Genomic DNA, 24,829 nt, shown 5'->3' on the forward strand with positions numbered 1-24,829 from the left:
GGGTTGCAAACCTGGGGAGCTGTCCCCAGAAAAGGCTTGAAAAAAAATCAATCGTATTAGGTTGTAATATTAAAATACAGACTACTTAAAATGTGAATGCAACAGATGTGTTGCTTAAGACCTTTAATATTGAACCACAACATTTTTAGCACAGATTGGCATGCAGTCATTTCTATTGCATTGATCTTGTAGTCTTCAATTGCAGCACACATAAGAAAGCAGTTACTTGATAAACAGTACAATAAAACACTTTAATATACATCAAACTCTGGCCACAAGACTGAAAAAATATTGTATGTGTAATAAAATACATTATCCAACACAATTGTTTCGCATGACCTATACTAGATCTCCATTTTTAAGTGATAAAATGAGTAGCCACTTTGACCTTCAACAGTCTTAATAGCTAAAAACTTTAAATATATCATTCTCTCCACTTAAAGTACCATTAGATTATATTTGACTGTGCCAACAATAATGTAAGAAAGTGCAGAAACCAAGCAAAAGTTTTGCATTGTTCTCTTTTCTTAGATAATGGCGGTGATAACTCACTGTAGTGTGGAATTGGCTTTTCTATACTTAAATGATCGTGAACATTTAATAATAATATATTTGACTGACATCGTCGTTCTGCAGACCCCTTCCAGTGCCTTTACCTCCATCAAGCAAGAGCAAATGGTAAGTAATTTCATATATTTTTTTAAATGTAATAGTTATTTCTTAATGTAAAAATAATTTTGAAACAAGTAAACCAATGTCATGAAAATAGTGTTTTGCTGTGTATGTACACTTAGGATAAATATAATAATGCTCATTATTCAGACATTTGCAGTGGGTGGGACATAATGGGAACCTAGACAAATGTGCAAAGATGACTAAGTCTCCTATGAAATCCAAAGCACTCACTGCACACAAGCCCCCGCAGTATTATCAGGGAGAAGAGTCAGCGTAGGGGTGTTGTAGCCAGTGGTCCGCAAAGAGTCTGCACCCAGGTAGGCCAACAGTAATTCGGAGCGGCGGTGTAGTAGGTGCAACATGTCCTCCGCCAGGCTGTCCACGGACGAGTAGCGGACTTTGTCCAGGTCAAAAATGTCCTTGAGGAAGTGTACCACCTGATCCTAAAAGAAAACAATATAGCTCATTTTTTTGTCGCAAACTTAACAGTACAAATTCAATCCACTCAAATTAAATTTTTGCCACTGATGATATGAAACAAACCTTGAAGAAGCAGCAGAAGTCATGCAGGGGACTCTTAGGCCCCAAAAAGCCCCAAGCCAGGACAGGACTGATCTGCTCACACAGTGTGTAGAAGCGAGCAATGAAGCCGTCTGAAACCTGCGTTTAGGAAAGGGTAAGCAATCTTGCCCATGTACCTTGAGTGAAATGGACATACCTTCATGTGCTGCCTCTTCTGCTTTAGCACAGACCAGCAGCTTGACGCCACGGCCTAACAAGAACAAAAAAAACATTAGAAAGATATCCAGCAGTTTTTATGTGGCTTGTTATGTTTCGTTGTCACGCACCGTCTCCTTGAAGGAACTGTTGAGCCAGCGATTGTTAACCACGTTCTGGATGGAGACGGGCGGATTCTCCAGATCCTCGAAGGAGTCCATCAAGATGAAGTCCAGCACAATATCATAAAAGTTGAGATGCTTGACGCCACGCGTGGCCAGCTCCACTGCCGTGTTCTCCCAATGTTCAGCTTGCTCCAGGAAGCACATCATTTCTTCAAATACTTCCTCGAACCGCTTTGGGCTCTGAAATTAAAAGTAACAATTGGCATGTGTACTTTTTAGTGGTGGGACTACTACGAAGTAGAATGCTGCAGAAGCAGAACAAGTGCTGTTCTATTTCTTGTCTATGACAAGAAATGTGAAGCTTTTGTGTTATTAGTTAAATGGTAGGTTGTATGACATCACTACAGCAGTTGTACCTTCTGTGCTTTAACAATAATGGAAGATAAAATCTTCTTTCCAGTGTCAGCCAGAAACGACCTAGTAGTTCTTTCTCGCAAGATGAGCTGCAGAACAAGGAGACATTTTTTTTTTTAGACAACTTTAGAAGCTACACCATACCAATGGAGAAATTAGGGCACCACCAACCTGACTTGCCTGACGGACACAGTGCAGTTTTGCTAAGAAATCCTCATCACCTAAGCATTCTAAAATCTCAGTCCTGAAAAAGGAATAGTTTTAGCAAATGTGCCCAAAGACCTGTTTCATGTCATGTTAAATTACCGTAAGACTCTACAGGAAATTTTGCCCTCCGCTACCATCTGCAAGGCCTCCTCGTAGAAGGGATGAGTTAGCGTGTAGATTGTCCTTAGCTCCTTGTGTTCTGACAACTGGCATAAACATTATGTTACAAACTCACCCATTAATATCTGGAAAGTGGAAAATGTCCCCTCATTCATTGAATGTCAAATAGCCAAGTTGCATTCCCTTACCTCAGCGACAGACACAAAGGAGTCCGTGGAGGCGATGCTAATGCTATCCCTGAGACACCCATCATCTTGCTCTTCTTGAGACAAAATGTCTACCAGACAAAAAGAAGAAGTCATGCACTGGTGCTTATGAAACCTCATTTTTCATGATCATGGCGGCAGCGCCCAACCGTGGTTGATGGGGTTGGACAAAGGCTCCGCCGCCGCACACCCCAATGCGCCCTCGAATTCGCCTTGCAGGTGATAAGCCCGCTGTAGAAGTGTCTTCAGCCTTTGAACAAACTCTGCACTGACCACGTCCTGCAAGTGGAAAAAAGGGGTTCAGGACTAGATTAATTGATACCATTTTTGCTCTAAACATACACGTACTTCCATGTTCTCCTCAGTAACGGCGTCTGCGGCCCCCGTCTTGATCAGATCGTCTTCAGCCTGCTTGCTCCTGAACGTTAACGCCTCCTCCCACCGCCTCAGCGCCTCTTCGAATAAATCCATACCTGGCAGGACAAACTTCATCAGTCTCCAATCACGTAACGACGTTGGAAGACACCCCCCCATTGAATTTACCCATGAGATAGAGGTTTTCAGGAGTGGCGACCACACTGCAGATGTCTGCGTCGCCTAGTCGGTCCCAGCAGCTGGACTCGATAGCGCAAGTGGCACTGCTGGATGTATCCGAGTCGGACACCAGACTCTCAGACCGCTCCCTCAGTGGGTCAGTTGGAAGTGAGAAATCTGGCTTGGAGTTGATGGAGAGAGTCCTTCTCTGACAACTGCTCTTATCTGAGGAATAGAAAGTTTGGAGATAGGCTCAGCTGAATTTTTGCAGTAGACTACTTGCTTTTGATGTCTCACCATCCTCCGGCACCACCGAGGACAAGAACTGGATGCCGGCCTGTTCCCATAGCCGCGGCGGCGTCCCGGCCTTCTTACGGCCCCGCCTTCTCTGGAAGTGGCGAGCCAAAAGCAGCAATGAAACGGCCCCAAAAGCGGTAGCGGCGAGAAGTTTCTTGGTGCTCGTGCTAACCTGATAGGGGTTGCAAAAATCTGCATTCTAGTTCATTCTAGATAAGTAATGCTGGTACATCAAGACTTAAGAACAGGAAGTGACAGATCCAAATAAAACAACAACTATAACACTTGGCAGCCAAAAATAGACTGACCGGAGTGACCCGCTAATCTCAGCCTGACCGCAAGCAACCTCAGTTAACCCATACCCAAACTCCCACATGACGTCACAGCATGGCAAAACTACAGAAAACAAAACAAAATGGACTTTCTGCCTTACCTGCAGCTGTCCCACGGAGCTGCACACGACTAGCGGCAGGTGGATGACGCGCAAGGCGGCTGCCTTGGCCGACAACTGGGAGTATTGCGTCATTGGAGCGCTCTAACCATGTCCCTGGAACTGCACAGGGCTAAGTAACAAGGCAAATGATTACATAACAGCTATTACTGGAGATACAAGGAGGAATAAGCATGTTAATAGACAAATGCAACAAGTGAGCCAATCTGAACACATTTTGGATTGATTTCCTAACATGAACACTTGGGTTTTTATTAAATTTCTCAAAATATTCAATATTAAATCAAAGCTTCTAAGTAAAAATATACAAGTTTCTCAATTGCCTCCCTTATGCTATGACAAATCTATTCATCACATTCTTTTTAATTATTCATAAAATATAAATCGGCCAAAATATTTTATTGCCCCCAAAAATGTTACAAATACAAACTAATCAACTTTTCATTTATGTACTCAAAAATGAATCAGTGCTGTTGTATAAACAATTTCTTTTGACATTTCAAAATAATGTGCTACACAAATTAAAATCCAATAAGAATTGCTTCGTGGAACACATTGCATAGGAGGTCAATACACTTTAAGAGTGCGTTTTTATGAATGGAATGCAAAAAAAATGTTGTGGGAACCCATATGCTATACAGCTAAAGGTTAGCCAGCTACTAGTCCAAGACTCGTTGTAAACTTCTCGGATCTACCATTTTTTTCATTCTAGAGAAAGATCGACGTGACAGAAATCTTACCGGTGCATGTGCCCCCTCTTCCTTGTCCTCCGCCGCGAGGCCGCTCCAAAAAGTCCGTCTGGCGAACGGACTGACCTCCGGAGGTGAAGCCAAGCAAGGACGACTCCGACTCGGCTATCGCAGGCGCCGGCTAGGCTAATTTCACAACCTTTTACCTACATGGGGGTATGTCGCCCTCGGTCGATCAGAGCTGGTATTGCAAGTCAAATTGAAGGTCGGCTATTACGTAATTCTTATTTTTAATAACCATTTATTTCGAGGTAAAATTCAAATTGATTTTTTTAAAGAATCATTAGATTTTAGGAATACTTTTGCTACCTGCTCCAACCATCCATTTTCTATTCGTCATTGTTTAACATAAAATGTAAATGTCATGTTCCCCCATCAAACCATGATTTACACAAGCAGTACTAATTGTCGTTTTAATGTTAGAATTAGATCAATAAAGATACATAATCCTGCAAAGACATTTTCCCAAGGTGATTATTGTCTTGCTTCTTTTGTGACAGGCCGGTGTTGCTCTTCGAAAACGATCCTAAGAAGCCAACCAGGAGAATTTCTATCTTGTGCCTGCTGAAGTATCTTTGATGGGTAAGGCTGTAACGTTAGCAACCAGTCGGAACGACCGAGGAACAACTGTTTGAATTTGGAGACCAAGGCGTTTACCAGATCCACCATCGTCAACATTGACACAATCGAGTGGAAAATAAGCAGCTTTGGAATCAACTCTGACGTTTATCGTCTAGGTAAGCGTCAACGAATGTCGCCGACGGGCGGGGTTTTAATTTCTTCCCGCTGAGGGGATTGTTGGCTTGTACCGCAACGCTAGAGGCTAACGCTAGCCCCAATGCTGACAAGGAGCTGTATTCTTTGACAATATGGTTAGTTGCATCCACCCACCGCGTTATTTTGCTCACCACATGTGCTTCGGTTTACGTGGTGGCTTTTTCTCCAAACAAAATAAGAGTTTACCGTCGGTCATTTTCATGCTAATGCTAAAGTGTCAAAGCCTCGCCTGCTTTTGACAGCTCACCTCCGAAGGCCGTCATTACGCATATTTACGTTCAATAGATTATTCTCGAATTAAACATGTTTTCAATTTATACTTGTTATTATTGTGCGTGAAAGGTTTTGTTGTTTTTTTTATTTTGGTGAACGCACAAAAATATGTACCATTAATGGATAATTGAATTTAACCATTAATGGCTAATTGAATTTATATTGTGCCGTGGTAAATATAGGGAAGCGTGCGTTTGATTCATTGGCACTTGAAATGTCTTAATATTTCACAGAAGCGTTTCAAATGTTTCATTTTTAGGGAAAGAGATGTACGTCTCAGCTGAAAGTCTTTTTTTTTACTGCCATTGACGTTGCTACATGTCCAATTCACAGCCCGGTTTAAATGGACTGGGTGGCCATTACTCTATATTTATATTTAAGTCAGTTATGACACATCAAATTATACCTCTATTTATTTATTTTCATTTAGAATGACACATTTAAGTGTTTAGATGTTAATGTATTTCATTCTAACCCATTTGAGCCATTTTGATTTTGTAAGATGCAGCTGTTTATTCCCTAATGTAATTATGTTATTTTTAGATTTCCTATGTGAGCTTTCACACAGACTGATTTGAAGGCATTCATTGTTGTGCTGTCAAAAGACAACAGAGCGTTAAGATGCACCCGTCGATAGCGGGGGCAACGTGACATGCGGGTTGATTTCATCAGTGATTATCCACGTCTGCCCTGACTCAGGCTTTCTCTTTCCACCCCTTTCCCAAGATCTGCCTTATATGCAAAATAAGCCGTGAGTGACGTTGTTTCATATTGCTTTCCTATTGTTGGCAGCCGTGAGGTGAACGATGCCGCCGGCCCCCAGCTGCGACTGCCCCCACCTGGACTGCGTGGGGGAGATCACCAAAGAGGAACTCATTCAAAAATCACACGTGAGTACGTTCGGCAAAAACCACAACACTCCTTGGTTAACAATATTTCGAAATAGATGATAAGGCGGAGATCATGCTAACAGTAGTATCATCACATCCCAGGGCCAGTGTCAAGACTGTAAAGTTGGAGGACCAAATTTATGGGCGTGTTTGGAGGTAAGACTAAAAAAATGTTTTTTTTATACCCATGATCTGGAAATTTAATAAATATATTGTTTTTTGGGGCAAATAGAATGGATGCGCGTATGTCGGCTGTGGAGAATCTCACGCGGACCACAGCACAGGACACTCGCAGGTGAGGCAACAAAGTGGGAAGATAAATCCATGTATTCACAAGATGGTGGTTGGAGGACACACATAAGCGAAATATGACAGAAGTGGCTGTGAATATTATAATATTAAAATGGCAGCGATTGAATGAATTTAATTGGCTGCAACCCCCTGAATTCAAATGAATTGGATGTCTCTTAGTGACAGAGTGATTTAAATTCACCGCACATGGATGAAAACAGCCACATCATTGTCAGAGGCACTGAAAGTGTTCATTTTTAATTTATATTTTTTCATCTCTCCCAAAAACAAATGAGAAATTGCAATCAACCTGAATGGATTTCCTTTTATTTAGAATTCTGACATTTTTTTGGCAACTTCCTTACATAATGTAATAACTTTACTGGCTGCTACTACCCAGAACAACCGCTGCCAACCCTTAATTTTTCCTTATTGCCTATATTATTTAGGTCTTCATATTGGGCATTTTTTTAATACCAGGGATTTGGACAGCCAAAGCCTCCTCGACATTCAGTGCTCTTTGGCCAGTGGAGCATCTATTATTAATTGTGATTTCTCAAGGAAGTGGGGGTTGGCAAAATGCTAGCATGGTTACAATATCCGTCGTTGGCTGGGATGCTTTATTGCTACAGTGTTACAAATGCAAAGTCATCCTTTGCTCAGCCATGGCTGACACGCTTTGGTCCTTGACACAAATGAGAAAGAGTGACTTGCGTGCCTGGGGAATCATTTGAAAGCACTGTGATATCTTGCCCTCCATTTAGTTGAGGGATTAAATTACATCTGGGTCCGGATTTTGGTAATTAGGGGAGATGCATTTCTAATTAGTTCAATAAAAAAAGGAAAAAATGTTTAATATAGTGCTTTTGCTGCAGGGACTGATTTAAAAGGGAGCATAAAAAGGCTAATTCGCCATGAAAATGAAGGTTCTATTGCAAGGCACAACTCCTAGCATGGACTGATGCAAAGCACATTGAATCAAGGTATCAAGTTGCTTTGAAAGGTCTGCTAAATTTCCTCATTTAGCTCTACTCTTTGTCTCCATTGTCGTCTGGGCTTCCTTTCCCGCTGCTGTGTGACCGCTAATGCCTCAACCATCAATAATTCACTGGCTGTCGACCCCCTGACAGACCCATTTCTAAAACCAGCATGTATGTCTTTTTAAATGTTAAGCGGAGGCTTTATTCAACTATTAAAAGTAGTTCTTTGGCCTCTGTCAATGTACCGTATCTTCTGGACTATAAGTCGTACATTTTTCATAGTTTGGCTGGCATTGCGACTACTCAAATGCCATGTTTATTTTCCCCTCTCTAGCACATGTAGTCTATTTTCAGGAGGAAAAAAACATTAAGTATACAGTGAGTCATTAAATGGTAAATGTGTTGATGTTTCTTGTCATTGTCTGTCGCTCACAGGAAACGAGTCACAACCTAACAGTCAACTTGACCACCCTACGAGTGTGGTGTTACGCCTGTGGCAAGGAGGTCTTTCTGGACCGCAAACTAGTTCCTCCCCACCCGCAGTCCAACAGTAAACCTGTTGCCGCTGCCCAGCAGGTACACACAGGCACTCCTTTCTTCCTATCATTGATAGGACGACAACATTATTGCATAATTGTTAATATGTAATCTTTATTGCAGTCTAGATAAGATACATTTGTTTGTGTGGGAATGTCTTTTGTGTATGAGAATGAAGGCTAACAACAGAAGCTCACCCGTGAGCCCCGTCTCTCTCCACGTCACCCCTAACGGAGTCTCCGAAGACCTGGAAATGGAAACGGAGGAAGAAGATGATGTACATGTTCGAGGTGTGTACTTTTTAATTCTTATCAAATAATGATAAAAAAAATCACGAGCATTTTTTCCCCATTTCATGGCTTCATTTTTGTGAGAATCTTGAAGTCAGCCTGCATAAATGTCTTGTGGGCAAGACAAAATGATATAATGGGACCGATTTTACACCTACCCACTTTTTAGGCCACCTCTCGTTCTGATTGGTTATTTAACTGCCCACCATTTTTTCTTTCCAGGCTTGACTGGGCTGAAAAACATTGGCAACACGTGCTACATGAACGCCGCCCTGCAGGCTTTGTCCAACTGGTGAGGCGACAACTATGCAGCGTCTTTTCCTTCATGACATTCGCACACATTCAGAGAAAGGTACTGCAGATCACCGCTTAGAAAAAGCCTAGTTGTGGCTCCCCAAAGGCTCGCCTTTGTTATTGCACCCACCCTTTGCGCTTCGCCGTTAAAAGTAACACATTTTCTAGCAAACGGCAATTCCTCAATAGGACACTACATCCCTTGAGGCCATTCAACTCTGGCCTGCATTGGAAGAGGCTTTGCAAACTTAATGACTTCTAGAAAAATGTATTAAAAATCAGAAGCTGGGATACTCACATTTCATTGACATTTTCCTCCATTGTTACGTATGAGGAAAATGACATTCTGGTTTATCAATTTATTGAACAAGATTCTTTCATTTCTTATAGTGTCCAGCTATAACAACAATTCTTTTTGCTTCAGCCCACCTTTGACACAGTTCTTCCTCGAGTGTGGCAGTCTGGTGAGGACGGATAAGAAGCCAGCACTCTGCAAGAGCTACCAGAAACTCGTGTCTGACCTATGGCACAAAAATAGGTCGGTGACCTTTTCTTCTTAGTGGAAAATCACCCACTTCCACTTGCAATTCCAGTTATGGTTTCCTTTCGGATATCTTGTATGTCTTTGTCATATTGCAGGCCCTCCTATGTGGTCCCGACTAATCTGTTCCAGGGAATCAAAGCCATAAACCCAATGTTCCGAGGATACTCCGAGCAGGTAACTGATGTTCCTTTGTCCATAGTGGCATTCTTCAAACTGTGTTTGGAGTTTGGTTTTTGGAGTCAACGCTAATATGCTACGGCTAAGTTGTTGGGGGAAAAAATGCTAATGCTAACTTGGATAAAAACATAGCTGAAAACTGTCATGCGCCTGACCCCCATGTTATATAAGATATTGAAAATTTGTTAAAGGAGGGCCCCTTAAAAGTTGACCTAAATTCTATATATGGCCGCCATCTTTGAGAGCCCTTTCCTAATGCATGGAATCTTCATGCCGTCCCTCCCATTAGGACTCGCAGGAGTTTCTGCGTTGCCTGATGGACCAGCTTCACGAAGAGCTAAAGGAAACAATGCCCGAGCCACACGACTCCTCTGTGGGCGTCCTCATGGAAGCTCCGCCCAAGGAAGATAACCACAACCAATCGGACGGCAGCGACTTCCAGTCGTGCGACTCGTGCGCCTGCAGCGAACGGGCCGACAACGAGTCGCACCACGCCGGCGCGCCCGCCACCGTCGTGGGCGTCGATAACGAGGAGGAGATGCTGATACCCGAGCAGGACGACGTCCAGGCCAACAGGGAGTGGCAGAAGGAGAAGAACATGATCAACGACATCTACCGCGGCGGGGACAACACCGCCACGGACATGGACAAAGACGTGGACACTGCTTCCGAGAACACTCCCATTATCAGCAGTCAGGGACACATTAAGATGCAAAGCAGGACAATGGGTAAGGAAAAAAGAATCATGTTTAATAGTGCCATCACAAACAATTTTAGGTATCGGCCAATTTGATCATTTCCAGTATCCTTGTGAATTCAGTCTTTTTATTGAGCTCATTGTGATTGTCTGTTACTATATTTTGACTTGGAACTTCTCAACCAGATTCCTTTCCAGACATCCAAATGTCCAACATCACAAGACCACAAAGCCCAGTCCCCATGGAGGTCCACAAAATGTCCAGCAGTCCCCCCAAAACGTCCTCTGTGTGGCCTAGCCTCAGCACTGCACACAAAAAAGGTACCTCATTTTCACTTGACAGTGACAACGTCCAATTTATTTGAAAAAATAATTTTTCTTTTAGATAACTGCAAACATCTTTCATATGGAATAAGCCTTATTTATTAATTAAATTGTTTTTTTTTCTGTACCATGCCATAAACATTGGCGTGCATAACTTTGTTTTTTTTTAAATGCAATTTTACCTCTTTCTTCCTTTTTCCAGCAGTGACCACATTCACCCCAACCAAGACAAAATGTCAGAAAAGGTACCGCAGCGTCATCTCGGATGTGTTCGATGGCACCATCATGAGCTCTGTGCAGTGTCTCACCTGCGATCGGGTCAGTGTTGAGAGAGACTAACGAGTGGGACGTCCCAACATCAATGCGCTCACACACGTTTTGTTTTCAGGTGTCGGTCACACTGGAGAACTTCCAGGACATCTCCTTGCCCATCCCGGGGAAGGAAGACCTCGCCAAGCTGCATTCCGCCACTCACCAGACATCTCTGGTGAAAGCCGGATCCTGCGGGGAAGCATACGCGCCACAGGGCTGGATCGCCTTCGTTATGGAATATATTAAAAGGTACATAGGCATTTGGATTAGATTTAATTGATGTGAAATAGAGATTGAGTTATTGATTTTTGTTTTTCAGCTGGTTTTGGGGTCCGGTGGTTACGCTACAAGATTGTCTGGCGGCTTTTTTTGCCAGGGATGAGCTGAAAGGTCAGTGTGTAAAGTCTTAATGATGTTTTTATGGCTTGACTGGTTGCCAGAAGAATTTCCATGATTGATTTGAATTAAGAAGTGATATTTTTTCTTCATTTCTTGTGGTTCTCTAGGGGACAACATGTACAGCTGTGAAAAGTGCAAGAAGTGAGTATACAGGCAGACTTTGAAATTTTATGTCAACCTGTTTTACTTAAATAACTAAGCTTGGATGGGAACATTTGACATTGTCAAGATATAACCAAAAAAATCACATTTTTAAGTAATAGGCCTATGTTTAAGTACATATACAATCATTAAATATTAATGGAACAATTCAGTTGTTTGTCTTGTAAAATTTAGAGTCAAATTGACAAATGTGTCATCTTTTTTCCCCTTATAGGTTACGAAATGGAGTCAAATTTTGCAAAATGCAAAGTTTGCCAGAGGTACTCACTAAACACAAAAACAAATATTTGTCCTTAATCCAGTCTCCTCATGGAAATATCTGTTTTTTTTTAGATTCTGTGTATCCACCTGAAGCGCTTCAGACACGAACTGATGTTCTCCACCAAGATCGGCACCCACGTTTCTTTCCCACTGGAGGGGCTGGACCTACAGCCCTTCTTAGCCAAGGACAGCTCGGCGCAGATTGCCAACTACGACCTTCTGTCGGTCATCTGCCACCATGGCACCGCCAGCAGTGAGTGGGCGCCCGGAGAATCGTTTTCCTCATACTATTTCGAATGTTCAAATTTTTAGCGCGTTGTTCCCTTCGTCCTGCAGGTGGCCATTACATCGCTTATTGTCGGAACAACCTCAACAATCTTTGGTATGAGTTTGATGACCAAAGCGTGACTGAGGTGTCAGAATCTTACGTCCAAAACGCTGAGGCTTATGTGCTTTTCTACAAGTAAGTCAATAAGACAAATAATAAATAAAGGAATATTATGACACCCCTCTCTTTTTTACAACTTAATTTTAATTCAATTAGATAGCTATTAATCCTGGCAGGCCTCTTTGTGACTTTAGTCAGAAACATTCCGAATAACCCTGTTCATTTTACAGGAAGAGCAATGGGGATGCACCAAAGGAGCGCAGGAGGGTTTCAGGTTTGCTCAACATGATGGAGCCCAGCCTACTTCAGTTCCACATCTCCCGCCAGTGGCTCAACAAGTTCAAAACCTTCGCCGAGCCGGGTCCCATCTCCAACGACGACTTCTTGTGCCCGCATGGAGGTAGTAATAAGACGAATCTCAGAATGTGGAATGTCCACACACAATCATTTGAATATCTCTTTGTTGTGGTGCCAGGTGTGCCTCCCAACAAAGCCGCCTACATCGACGACCTGGCCGTCGTCTTACCTCAGAACGTGTGGGATCACCTCTACAGCAGGTACACAGACTCGCCCCGCCCGGTTGAGGCTTGGCCCCATTGGACTCAACCGCAGCGCTTTTTTTAAAATCAAAGGTACGGGGGAGGACCCGCTGTCAACCATCTGTACGGCTGCAACACGTGCCAAGTTGAGTTGGACAAGTTGGAGAAGCGGCGCAAAACGGAGCTGGATATGTTTGTTCGGGTAGGTCCAAAAACATTTGCAATCCAATTTATAGAAAATGACAAATTTCCCCTCTTTTTTACAAAAGACCACACACAACACACTCTGCAAACTGAGCTCAGATAAGCAACAAATAACTTTTGACGAAATGACCTCCTACATTTCCAAAAGCGTAGTCGCTCGCCCTATAAAGTATTACGATTACACCACTTTTTCCTGCGATTGCCCGGGCTCGAGCGGAGGTGCGGTACTCATCACCCCAGAGGGAGACGAGAGGTGTAAGGCTGATGAAAGCCTCATCATTAATGCATCAAGACAGATGCTTTACGGTCTGTTCACGCCTATAAAAACAAAACAAAAAAACAGCATTTCTAGAAAATGTTTTAGTACGTCTGAGCAAAAGGCAAGCGAGTGTGTTATGTTCCGTTTAAAAGGCACGCATCGATAAATTCTGCATCAACAACAACTCGGCCACAGCATTCTAAGAATGTTGTGTAATTATAGCAAAGGACCAGAGAGAATTGATTCGGTGCTCTCAATCTTTTCATCCTCACTTCATTTATTTTCCACGAGTTCCTCCCCCAACGCCGCCTCCGCTTCTGCGCTTTCCCTACGCTCTCCCAACGAGACTCACCGCACCCCCCCTCTCTCTTCTCCACCGTGTTTTTTTTCTCTCTCTTTCCGCAGCTGAACAAGGCCTTCCAGGATGAGGAGTCTCCCGTGGTCATATACTGCATCAGCATGCAGTGGTTCCGCGAGTGGGAGGGTTTTGTCAAAGGGAAAGACAACGGTCAGTGAAAAATCTTATTTGGAATGTTACACGAGTTTGAAACTCTGCGTCAAGGTTCTTTGAATCAGCTATTTCACTTGTTCCCAGCTTTTTTCTCTTGCACCCCCCCCCCCCCCCCCCTCCTTCTGTTGTATTGCCAAGTCTATTTATAACAGCTGAGTGTTTTTGGCTTTTGCTGCTTTTGTTTTTCATCTTTGAAACTTACAAATATGACACCAAAGAATGTATTTCACACTAAAATCTGATGATATTTATTGGTTTTTTTTTCTTCCCTTAAAGACCCACCAGGAGCCATTGATAATTCCAAGATAGCTGTGAACAAGAATGGCCATTTAACAATCAAACAAGGTATAAAAAAAACTGTGTTGTTTTCTATATATTCTATATATTTCTATATATTAATGTTAGCTTTCAAAAAATGCAAAAATAGATAGAAAATATAAAAAAAAATTAAATCAACTGATTGGCAGCTATTAACGATGATAGATGACAAATGGATTATATTTCTATCATTGTCAACAACATTGAGGAGAGTGAAGTAAATACACATTTAAAATACTAAAAGAAAAAGCTGGTTGACATCCATTTTTCTTTAAATTAAGCCTTAAGAAGGAAGATAGTTCTTTATTTTTTAGTAGATTTAACCATATACTAATTTTCTCTCATATCTGCCTCTCCGTCCACGCAGGGGCCGACTCAGGCCAGATCTCCGAGGAAACGTGGCTCTTCCTGCATGCCATTTACGGCGGTGGACCGCTGGTCACGGTGCGACCGAGTGTGGTCGCCGGCCACCAGGACGTGGACCCTTCCCACCAGTCGGAGGAAAAGATCGAGGTGGAAACGCGCTCGCTTTAAAACAAAAACGAGATCCAATTCAAAGAATAAGGCCTTTTTAATTTTTTGCACTTTGATTTTCAAATGCATTCAAAAAAAAGGACGCTAATTATACACGCTTCTGCGACAGCTTGGTCCGAAAAGGGAATCAAAACTGAATTGTAAAAAAATGTGGATAGGTTTCAATTAGCAATGTAGTTGTCTGTTTTGGTGTCATGATTTTATTTGTGCGCAGCTAGATAACGACAAAAGAAAAGAACGGAATGCCATTTTATTTTGACCAAATGAGCACATGTATCACGTATTGTACTATAGCACTTCCACCCATGGACAGCTTAAGGTTATGAAGGGACTCACTGCGGAAAAGTCTCAGGAATTTACTGTGCATTGTCATTTGCCCAAACGCTTCTCAACTGGTTCGGATAGTCCTTTTTTTTTACTGGCGAATTCTTGAAGAGTTCAAACATTGACTCAGCTGAACTCATTCACCTGCCTCCCAGTTCAAATGCAATGGACGTCTATCGCCATCAATGGCGGCTATTGAGATCTGCGTGTTGATTTCAATGCGAACGTGTCCACGTAATTTTGTGTTTCCAAGTGAAACTGGCTTTTGGGGTTACATTTTCAAAGGATTTTAATGGTATCTATTATTAATCTTACCTGATTGGTGTCTCATTCACTTAAATTCCAGAATAGGAATTCACTCAAAGACTACAAAGATGGAATTGATGCAAAAATGGCTGCTTAAAATGTTACGGGTTGAAGACTTTTCCACCTTTTCGTTGACTTTTGGCTCTACCAGTTGAGAATCGCTGTCATTCCCCAAACAGGCATGCAAATATTTGAATGTAACGATGGTTGGTGTATGTTGGTTAAGATCCAGCACTTGCTTATTTATCACAGACAGGGACTTTAAAAAAAGGATGTTAATAATGTTTTTTTTTTGTTTGTTTTTGTGTATACATGGCTTAGGTAGGTGAAGCAAGAATGCATGCTTTTAACATTGCATATTTCACACAATTCCTAAATGTGCACGATTTAGCTTAGCTTGATACTTCACTGCAGTATAGTAAGTAGAAATGAGCAACATTGCCAGTCTTAACTGAGGAGGAGGGCATTATTTTGCCTATTGAATGCCGTAAGTGTTAGTCGAACCATTAGTAAGAGCTGTTCAAAAATTTTCTCGGCTCGCATAATAAAAATCAAATAAAAAAATAAATGTGGATAAAAATGTGTGGTTATCAAGAAAAAAATGGATCTGAAACAAGTAAAAATCAACCCAATTCAAAGCTTCGGGAGAGAAGTTAGCCAATTGCAGGGCACAAGGGGTCAAAACAACCATTCATGCTGAAAATTGGCAATTTAGAGTATCCCGAATAAACCCACACAAGCTCAGGGAGAACATCTGGCAAACTCCACACAGTGAAAACTCACCTGGGATTGAACCTTCACCCCTTGCCTGAGGCCAACCACTTTCCACCGAGCCCCCTAGAGTACAATTCTTAGAAGAAAAAACAACTTGCACAAAAAAAAGTACTTAAATACAAAATAGCTTTAATGTACAGTTGCAGATCTAAATCAAAGTCCTTTATTTACATAAAGTTAGTCAAATCCAGTTCAAGGGCTAAGGAAGCAGCAAGTATGTATTTAGCATGCGATTTTTTATCTTCATTGATCCACAAATCAACTCAAATCAACAACGTGCTCCCGGCCTACGTTCACTGGCATTTCCGGGCCACGAGAAGGCAAACATGTCGCCCAGTGCGGCGCACGAATGTCGCCTTCGCCGAGATGTTCTCGCACACCCGAGCCGGGGCGCCCCGTTGCACTGTGAAAACATGGCTGCAAGCGAGCGTGCTGACAACCTACGGAAGTGAGGTACGTGCTACATTCCTTTCGGGGCTTCCTAAAACCTTTGCCGGACCGTCAAGCGGTTCCGTAGGCGTTTGGTTTAGGGCGTAATGAAATAATTGCCGGGGTGGTTTATGGAGAACCGGCGTCGTAGGTGAATTAAACGGCAAAGTTAAGAGCGGAACAATCGGCTAGGCTAGGCGGGCTAACGCCGAGTTCCAGACAGACTAGCATTATTCTACCACCGGTTTTATCAATTTAACTAGCCATTTGAAGATACTTTTGGAGTCGAATGGATTCGCGTTAAAGCCCCACCACCCCGAAGCCCCCCTGGGTAGTTACTTTACTTATTTTAACCGATTAAGGCTTGCTAAAGTGCAGTCTTTAGCCGCGGGGCTAACGGCGAGTTAGCCCGATTAAAGGGCTAACCAGGCGGCGTTTTTGCAGTGAAGTTATCGCTCGCTCTCCACCCCCGGTTGGGTTGTTGATTTAAAAACACACTTGCTTTGTTGTTCGTGCTTTAATTTAACATATCGGACTGTACGCCCGATCCAAACTGCAAGTTTGACCGAATAGCAACCGGTTCCGTTGCAGTACACGACGAGGAATGATGCGGGTATCCGGGCCACTCTAGCGGGAATGCACGCCAACACTACCCCCTGGATATCACGGCGCCACTAGGCCTCAGTGGAAGTGTTTTTATTGCTGGCGAGAAGGGAAATTAGAAGTAAAGTAACAATTAGTTCATGTTAGAAATTTAGAGGGGGAAAACCCCTTCATTTGCTAGCTAACCTCTTTTAGCCACCGCTTTTGTTTTGGCAGGTGTATGTGTAATGTCGCGCATAATTGTATACATTTCGCATTTAACACTTCCCCAAATTACATGTTTACATGTTTTGACTATTTATGGACGACTTTGTGATCGATAGGAATATAACATCACATCCAAACTGGGCGAAGACGCTTTAAAAAGATGTAAGGTTTGTATGAAGCCTCTAATACAGTCCCTTGAACATCACTAAACTCAATATAATTGCAGACCTCTTTTGTTATTATTCTTTAATTTGAAGTCAAACACTCACTATTGACGTTATCTACAAAGATAAGAACTACCAAGGATATTAAAATAAATGTAAAACTAACACTTCTGTTGGGGTAGTCATATTACGGTGAGCCTAGTTATGGATAAAAGGACAAGATTTACTCTACCCACATATAATTGTAATATAATGTAAAAAAATATCTTAACAGTAATATACTGTAATGAATAATTTTACGCATAACCACCGTGTCTAATTTGGTTATAATCAAGCTTCAAAATAAAATAATGGCAAAGCTAAGGTCATTTATTTGTCATCTTCCACACAACCTTTTTAAAAACGTGCAGCGTTTGTTAGCGTGTTAGCTAATTACCCCAGCTGTTATACACTAAGCTGCAATGACCGTGATTTGTTAGCACTTTTTCACCCGAGTTGATCTCGTTTGTCTTTTCTTTTCCAAAGCGGGAGCTAACGAGTACGCCTCATTAATTTGTTGTGTTGCGTTCAAGGCCATGCCTTCGCTTATTTCGTCTCCCTGTTTTATGCATGAATGGATCACGTTAGCCAACTCAGCAGTCGAGTGCGAGTAACATGTGCATGTTCAACCTTGACTGTTTCTGTGCTTTTTTTCACTGATACAAGTTTCTTTACTCCCATTGACAACGACAAACGTCCAATCATAACTTCTGTTACTACTTGGCACCACAAGATGGCAGACAGCTGCCTCTTTAACTTAGGCATCAATAGTGAGCCTGTTTTCGTTCAAAGTTTTTAAATCAATAGCGTAATGACTTGAGGTCAAACTGATTTTTCTCTTTTATAGTGTAGCTTTATTTCTAACCATTTTTAATTTACAGCCATTGGGAAAATAATGCCAAAGAAGTTAATATTTTTAACCTTCAAGTTAGGACTAAATTTACCAAGTGTTTGGCTGAAAAATGTCACAAGATCAACCACAAGATGAATATTTATGCTCCCAAAACTGTAACACCAAGTAGAAACCGAACAAAAATAAAGCGATCATTTGTCTTCTTCAGCTTTAAATGGATTGCTCTTACTTCATGTTGGAAAAGATTGGATTGATCCGTGCATGCTGTCATTTAATGCATTTGGACCGGTCACTGTGCCTTTAATGGAGCTAATTGATGGGCGCCTTCTAACTCTTCTTGTTGCCTGTTTTTCCCAGACACTATTCGCTCGATTTCTTGCTCACGCAGCCGTTGCGGGTAGCCTCACTTAGGTAATTAAAAGCCTGACGGCGTCAGAGCGCTAGCCGAGAAATCACGCATAGAGGTTGAGTGCATTGGAAACTGCCAAATTTCTCAGTCCCCTTCATAGACATTTTTATTTTTCATTTTTACGAGGGCAGCAACCATTAATGCGATAATGCTAGGTCATTTTCCTCTTTGGCCCAGAGGACACAATGTCCATGATTTTCAAAAATAATTTGCAATGTGGCCTCAGCAGACCACAACACGCTTTTTCCACTTTGCGTTAGTAAAGTGCATTAAAGTTCACGGACATTCATTGTTGTTTATTTTTATTATTATTTTTTACCTGGGAAGGCAAAATCACAGTTTAAATTGTCTTTTGTCCCACTGAATGTCTAGAAGTAATAAAGAGAACATTTTATTATTTTAGTATTTTATACAAAGCATTAAATGTGAATCATTTGTAGTTTAAATTGAATCCAAGTGAACTGTATCCAATAATGGGTTGTAGTGGAAGCCATTTAATGGGGTCAATCTGAGGGCTACCGCCAGTTATGGCGGAGCCAGCCCACCCACGCACCACTTGTGGTTCTTGTCCTACAATTTGAAAATGGCCGTTTTAAATTGAATCCAGTGACGTGTGTGTGTTTGCAGGTGCCCACGTTCCGCCACAGTGGAGAGCGCGCCAGGATGAGGAGGCTGTAGGCACCCGCCGTAGCATGGCCGCGTCCCGTTCCTCGCGCGTCACAAGGTCATCGGTGGGGCTCAATGGATTGGACGAGAACTTTTGTGGCCGCACCCTCAGGAATCGCAGCATCGCTCAGCCCGACGAGGCCTTTGTGTCTCCGCTCCCCAGGGCCCGTTCGCCCAAGAAGAGGCAGGAGTCTCGGCATGACTCCAGGCAGGTGTCCAAGCAACAGGGCTCCAAGAAGGAGGACAAGCAGGAGTCCAAGCAGGAGTCCAAATCTGAGCCCAAGAAGGAGAAAACCAAACAGGAAACTAGAGAGGACATTGAAAACGAGTCGGTCCGGGACTCGGAGCCGCGAGTCTCCTTTTCGGAACGTTTAAATGACTCCAAGGACTCAAACTGTCCCCCGGTGGCCGAGCAGGAGCCTTCGTCGGCCCCGCTCAAACGGAGCGGCTCGTGTCTGGAAAACGACGTGGGCTCCGAGAAGTCGGAAAACTGCGATAAAGGGAACGGGGCGCCGGCTGCCCCTCCTTTAATCAAAAGGGCCAAGCGGTGTCCCCGAGCCGAATCTCAGGGACGCCAGGAGGACGCCCAGAGTCCCGTTTCCGACATCTGTAAAGGCAACGCTCACGAAGACATTCCCGACCGTGACTCGGACTCGCCTGTCCTCGCCCAAGAGGAAGAAGAGCTGGCTAAAGATGGTCGGGGGGAGTGCGAAGGGGCGCCGTGGCTCACGGACGCTCACCAGGCCACCAACGGGCTGGACGGCGCGGTGGAGACACCGGTCGAGGAGTCTCCGAGTCCCGCCGGCTGTCCCACGCTGCTCAACGGCGAGCGGGCCGGGACACCCCCCTCGCCCCAAGCCACGGTGCCTTGTACGAACTCCAGCCCGGTGGGCGCGGCGGCCTCGGGGGAATCGCCGACGTCCCCCTCGCCGGCCCCTCCGGAGGACCCGCTCCCCGACTTGATGGTGGCTCGAGAGCAGGAAGTGGAGGAGGTGGAGGTGGATGTCGTCGGTGACCCCTTGTGTCTGGCCGGCGAGGAGCAGGTGATGGACAGCGAGTGCGACGCCAACGGCGGGCCCCTCACGCCGGTCCTAGACGCCCCCGCCGCTTCGCCTTTGCCCGCCACCTACAACAGCAACTCAGGAGAAACGACGCCCCCTCTGGCGCCGACCCCGCCTCCCACCGAGCCCGCTCGCACGCCCCCGTCTTTTGCCGAACTTTACGAACACAGGTACACCCTGCGGACTTCGCCCCACGGGGCGTCCCCCGCTAAAGCCACTTCGCCGCCTCGGGACAACGGGAAGGAGGAAGGCGAAGCGGCGGAAGAAACGGACGAGGACCTTTGCGTTCCCTTGAACTCTTTGTGTCCCCCCGAGGACAAGGGGAGCGCCGGCGCGCCGCCCCAAGACGAAACGGGTGGCGCCCGTGACGTCGCCAAGGAAGTGGCGTGCAGTCATACCACAACGGAGGAAGAAGAGGAAGAGGAGGAGCCGGACGTGTATTACTTTGAATCCGACCACCTGGCTCTGAAACACAACAAAGAGTATGTGTGAGGAGCTGGTGGGATTGCGCACCCCCGCTCGCTGCCTTCTCTTGGCCGTCTGTCTAACTCATGGAGCTCAGCCTTAATCGTTTTCACTCTTGTCAAATAACCCCACCGTGCGCTTGTTGTTAATGGGATTTGTAGCTGGTAAATATTGAAATAATTCTGTCTAATACCGCGGAATGTCACACAATCCGCTTGGTGAGATATTTTTTTCATGTTTGTCTCGACGTCGTTTTCAGGCTCGTATATTTACCGGCCAGTCAAAAAGTGCCATTTATCCTCAATGGGGAGGTCAAAACAGGAACATTTTCCTACCATTAATTAGCTCCAATTGAATGCAAGACATCCCAGTCTTTGCCAATTAACTGTAATACAAGACACCTTGACTTCATTTAAAGGGACAGACACGACCTAGATCACTAGTCACTTTAAAGTATGCACATTTCTTAGACCCCTGATAACATAGAAAATAATTTGGTCAAAATGCATTGATAAATGCTCTATGGAAGTACTGTCATCAATACCTACATATTAGGTCTCAGTTTTAAAAAAAAAGGTTGGCAACCCTTGGCCTAGCTGCGGATGTTTAAAAGAAAGGAACGCTCGAAGAGGCTGACGGCCCTCTCAGTCACTTCCCGTTAAACGTCAAAGCGCACGCGGCCGCCAGGCCTCTCGTTTGAAACGTCAGGATGCGGAGAGTCGAGCGCCATTCAAATGATGTTTTCCTTCTGTCAGTTACCAGAGGTTGCTGCAGACCATTGGCGTTCTCGAGGCCCAGCGCACTCAGGCCATCTTGGACCTGGAGACGTTGGCGCGGCACCAAAGAGAGGCCCTTGCCGACCCCATTAGCTTTGCGGAGCAGCTGCAGAAGAGGGTAACCCAATTAACCTCCATTTTGGATCTAAGGGCACAATTAAGTAGAAGCAGCACCACCCCAAAACTTTATGAAATATGCAGATAAAGCAGGATTACAGTGAAAGAATGTCTATTAAAGTAGTTCTACTTGCCCTTTCAAATTGCTTTTTTTATCCTTAGTGGTGTCCTGCTAGTGAGTTTACAGCCTGTCAGTAACGGTTGTCTAACAGTTGAATTTTTTGTTTTTTTGTCAGGTGAATCTGGGCCTGCCATGCCCCCAGCGTGTCGTTCAACTCCCTGACCTGGCTTGGGATCAGTACACCTCCGGCCTCGGGGATTTCCAGAGGGAGTTTTGCCACAAGAAACGCAAAACTAGGCGGCTCAAACTCATCTTTGACAAAGGTGTGAGCGACTGCGGATCCATAATGGCTACGCGCTTGCTTTCATTCCAAAACTTTCTCACACACCTGTCCAGGCTTGCCGGATCGACCGAAAAGTCCCACCGAGCCCAAGAAGGAGTGCGAAACCTCCACCTTGTACTCCTCGCTACCCACTAGCGACGCCCCGGAGAACGGTAGACAGACGCAGGTATGACACGGGCGACCAGTTAGCCATCCCGGCATCCCGGTTACTGTTTCTATCCCACCACAGATGATTCGGGGGAGGCTCTATCACTCCAGCAAGCCCGACACATTTAACCAGCTTTGGACGACAGAGGAGCAGGTAATATCCCAAGCACAAAATGACGATCCGAAGCACGTTCGGGTGTTGTTTACAAGCGTGCATTTTGTTGTGTTTGGACACCGTTAGAAAAAACTGGAGCAGCTCCTCCTCAAGTTCCCTCCCGAAGAAGTGGAGTCCAAAAGGTGGCAGAAGATCGCAGACGCGTTAGGCAATCGGACGGCCAAACAGGTGATGTTTACCTTTCTGTCGTCGGGCGAAATCTTTGGTTTTGAACAAAGCCCTCGACTTCAGGTCGCCAGCCGGGTGCAGAAGTACTTCATCAAACTGACAAAAGCTGGAATCCCCGTGCCCGGTAGAACCCCCAATCTGTACATGTACACTAAGAAGGTAGGTCATGGTCTCGGATGTGGGGAAAGAGCTGAGCTGTAGTTGTTAAGTGTGCGCTCGTTGTTGTCGATCAGGCGTCCAGCAAGAGGCAGCATCACCTAAACAAGCACTTGAGGCCTTCCACCTTCCTCACCTCCTACGAGCCACCCGTCTTTATGGACGAAGATGACGACGACGATGACGAGCGAGCGGCGTTCTACTGCGACATGCACGACCCTTCCGCGGAAGACTCGGTTAGTGGCCGCTCACCCTTCGTTTTTTTCTTGCTTGACATTTCAACTATTCAAACACAAAAAACATTCTTTGATTTCATGACCTCAATTGGTTCATTGGTGGAAAACATTGCCATCACAAAACTGTCTAAACGATTGTCGCCCTCAGGACGACGACGCCATCCCCACGGAGCTGCGTGACCTCCCCGAGTACAAAGAGCTGATGGAGCTGAAACGTCTGAAGAAAGAAAAGCTGCGGGAGATCCGCGAGGACAAAGGGGGCGCACAACATCCGGGATACAAGGTGAGGCACCCGAGCGCCGTTGGCGACGGTCCACCTCCGACGCCAGACCTTGACGTCATGCGTGCGCGCAGTGCGACGTGTGCGGCATGGACCCCATCCAAGGCGTGCGCTGGCACTGTCAAGATTGCCCGCAGGACAACGCCGTGGATTTTTGCGCCAACTGCTCAGACTGGTCAGTGTCAATAACACACTTTTGTAATGTTTTTTTTCCAAAATTGGCCGTTTTTGAGAGTATTCAACTTTAGTTTTTTAATTGGAAAAACCAAAAGGAAATAACAAAAGGCAACTTTTTCTTACTCAAAACACAACATAATAAATGAAAATTAATTATTGTTGTTAGTATGAAAAAATATTTCCATGGGAATATAACATTAGCAAAAAACTATGATTTGGATAGTGTTTTCACCCAAAAATATTTTACTATTTTAAAATCACAACTTTAATTCTATGTTTTCTGAAAAGTTTGACTTTTCTACATCTACACTTTGACATTACACTTACTTTCCATTCCTTCATGTTACTTTTTATCTGTAAAACGAACTTGGTCCTTGCTAAAAACAAAATAATATCCAGGCTGTGCAGCCATATTTTTCATGTATTTTCAACAAATCTTTTATTAACTTTTTTTCCCATTTCTTCACCTGCTCCCCCCGTGTCCAGCTTGTACAAGACAGAAACCCACAAGCCGGAGCACCACTTGGACCCGGTGTACCAGCCCGAGACGTTCCTGGACCGCGACTACCGCCTGCCCCAGAGCACCAGCTACAACTACCTGGACCCCAACTACTTCCCAGCCAATAGATGACAGACCAGCGGCAGGCCTCCGTAGTTCCAGCGAGCACACGCTCGCCGTCTCGCTCGCTCGCTCTTTCTCTCTCTCTCTCTTTCTCTCTCTCTTCAGCGCGCACGGCTCCACCGCCACCGTGTCGGAACGGAGTGGGCGGAGCCTGCCGCTCGGGGGCTCGGCGAGCCCCCCGCCCGCCTATGCCGGTTTCATCCGAGCATGTTTTAAAGACAAAAAAAAAGTGAAGGCAACATTCCCAGGCGTCAAAGAGCCGACACAGCGTTTTTGTTTTTGTTTTGTTTTTGTTTTTTTTCTCCCCTCTCCCCTCTTTTTCGTCCATCAGTGTTTGCCGCCATGGATCACGTGAAGTGTTTAAGGTGACCAGTAGTTGGCGCTAGTTGTCGTGTGTGTGCCATTTAAAACAAAACAACAGAAACTTTGTTTTGACGGGCATCTTTTGGTTGAAAACTTCATGAAAAGATTGTATTTTTAATAATCTATTTAAAAAAAAAACACCAAAAAAATGATTTGAGGTGGTGCTCGGTGCCTCCACATTTTTATATACACACACAGACATTACGCACACACCCACATGAATTGTTTGTGCTCGACTAGACACCATTCTCACCTCTCAAACCCCCCCCCCCAACCCACTTTCAATATCTGTGTATAACAAGTCTGTTCTTATGTAAAAAAAATTAATAATGTACAAAAAATGCTAGAGGAGAAGCGTGGAAATAAAAAATATGTGAAAATTATTGTTTCTTTCAGTTGTTTTAAGCAGATGCAGTGACACCTCCAAAAGTAAGCATATTTCCATCACCGCC

The 24,829-nt window shown here is 44.3% G+C and overlaps 3 protein-coding genes across 7 annotated transcripts; 2 read left to right on the forward strand and 1 right to left on the reverse strand.

Annotated features, from left to right (window-relative positions):
• Positions 1-91: 91 nt before the first annotated feature.
• On the reverse strand, positions 92-4,651 carry miga1 (mitoguardin 1). The gene is made up of 14 exons (XM_077724046.1): positions 4,487-4,651; positions 3,729-3,858; positions 3,296-3,467; positions 3,008-3,223; positions 2,813-2,937; positions 2,614-2,743; positions 2,447-2,535; positions 2,238-2,344; positions 2,103-2,175; positions 1,934-2,020; positions 1,524-1,757; positions 1,394-1,447; positions 1,219-1,335; positions 92-1,118 (listed from the first exon to the last, which is right to left on the reverse strand). Exons 2-14 carry the CDS (start codon positions 3,819-3,821, stop codon positions 903-905), a joined length of 1,713 nt encoding a protein of 570 aa, XP_077580172.1. The 5' UTR covers positions 3,822-3,858; positions 4,487-4,651; the 3' UTR covers positions 92-902.
• Positions 4,502-15,668, forward strand: usp33 (ubiquitin specific peptidase 33). 5 transcript variants are annotated; one of them, XM_077724045.1, is made up of 25 exons: positions 4,502-4,700; positions 4,996-5,232; positions 6,338-6,435; positions 6,538-6,591; positions 6,668-6,730; positions 8,142-8,282; positions 8,422-8,533; positions 8,756-8,825; positions 9,252-9,365; positions 9,467-9,545; positions 9,838-10,276; positions 10,444-10,566; positions 10,775-10,887; positions 10,958-11,130; positions 11,201-11,271; positions 11,388-11,421; positions 11,657-11,702; positions 11,776-11,956; positions 12,040-12,166; positions 12,322-12,491; positions 12,567-12,648; positions 12,724-12,832; positions 13,499-13,601; positions 13,881-13,949; positions 14,290-15,668. In XM_077724045.1, the coding sequence occupies exons 3-25, from the start codon at positions 6,352-6,354 to the stop codon at positions 14,454-14,456; spliced, it is 2,724 nt and encodes a 907-aa protein (XP_077580171.1). In that variant the 5' UTR covers positions 4,502-4,700; positions 4,996-5,232; positions 6,338-6,351; the 3' UTR covers positions 14,457-15,668. The 5 variants fall into 5 exon arrangements, with proteins under 5 accessions (XP_077580171.1, XP_077580170.1, XP_077580169.1 ...); XM_077724044.1 differs by having other exon boundaries at positions 4,510-4,700; positions 10,772-10,887; XM_077724043.1 differs by having other exon boundaries at positions 4,517-4,700; positions 10,432-10,566.
• Positions 15,669-16,138: 470 nt separating this feature from the next.
• Positions 16,139-24,760, forward strand: zzz3 (zinc finger, ZZ-type containing 3). The gene is made up of 12 exons (XM_077723790.1): positions 16,139-16,313; positions 19,192-20,773; positions 21,512-21,650; positions 21,886-22,033; positions 22,107-22,219; positions 22,283-22,354; positions 22,442-22,543; positions 22,607-22,702; positions 22,777-22,935; positions 23,084-23,218; positions 23,290-23,390; positions 23,879-24,760. The coding sequence occupies exons 2-12, from the start codon at positions 19,257-19,259 to the stop codon at positions 24,021-24,023; spliced, it is 2,727 nt and encodes a 908-aa protein (XP_077579916.1). The 5' UTR covers positions 16,139-16,313; positions 19,192-19,256; the 3' UTR covers positions 24,024-24,760.
• The last annotated feature ends 69 nt before the right edge of the window (positions 24,761-24,829 follow it).

This window comes from Stigmatopora nigra, chromosome 9 (genome assembly GCF_051989575.1).
Source record: "Stigmatopora nigra isolate UIUO_SnigA chromosome 9, RoL_Snig_1.1, whole genome shotgun sequence".
Lineage (NCBI taxonomy): Eukaryota > Metazoa > Chordata > Actinopteri > Syngnathiformes > Syngnathidae > Stigmatopora > Stigmatopora nigra.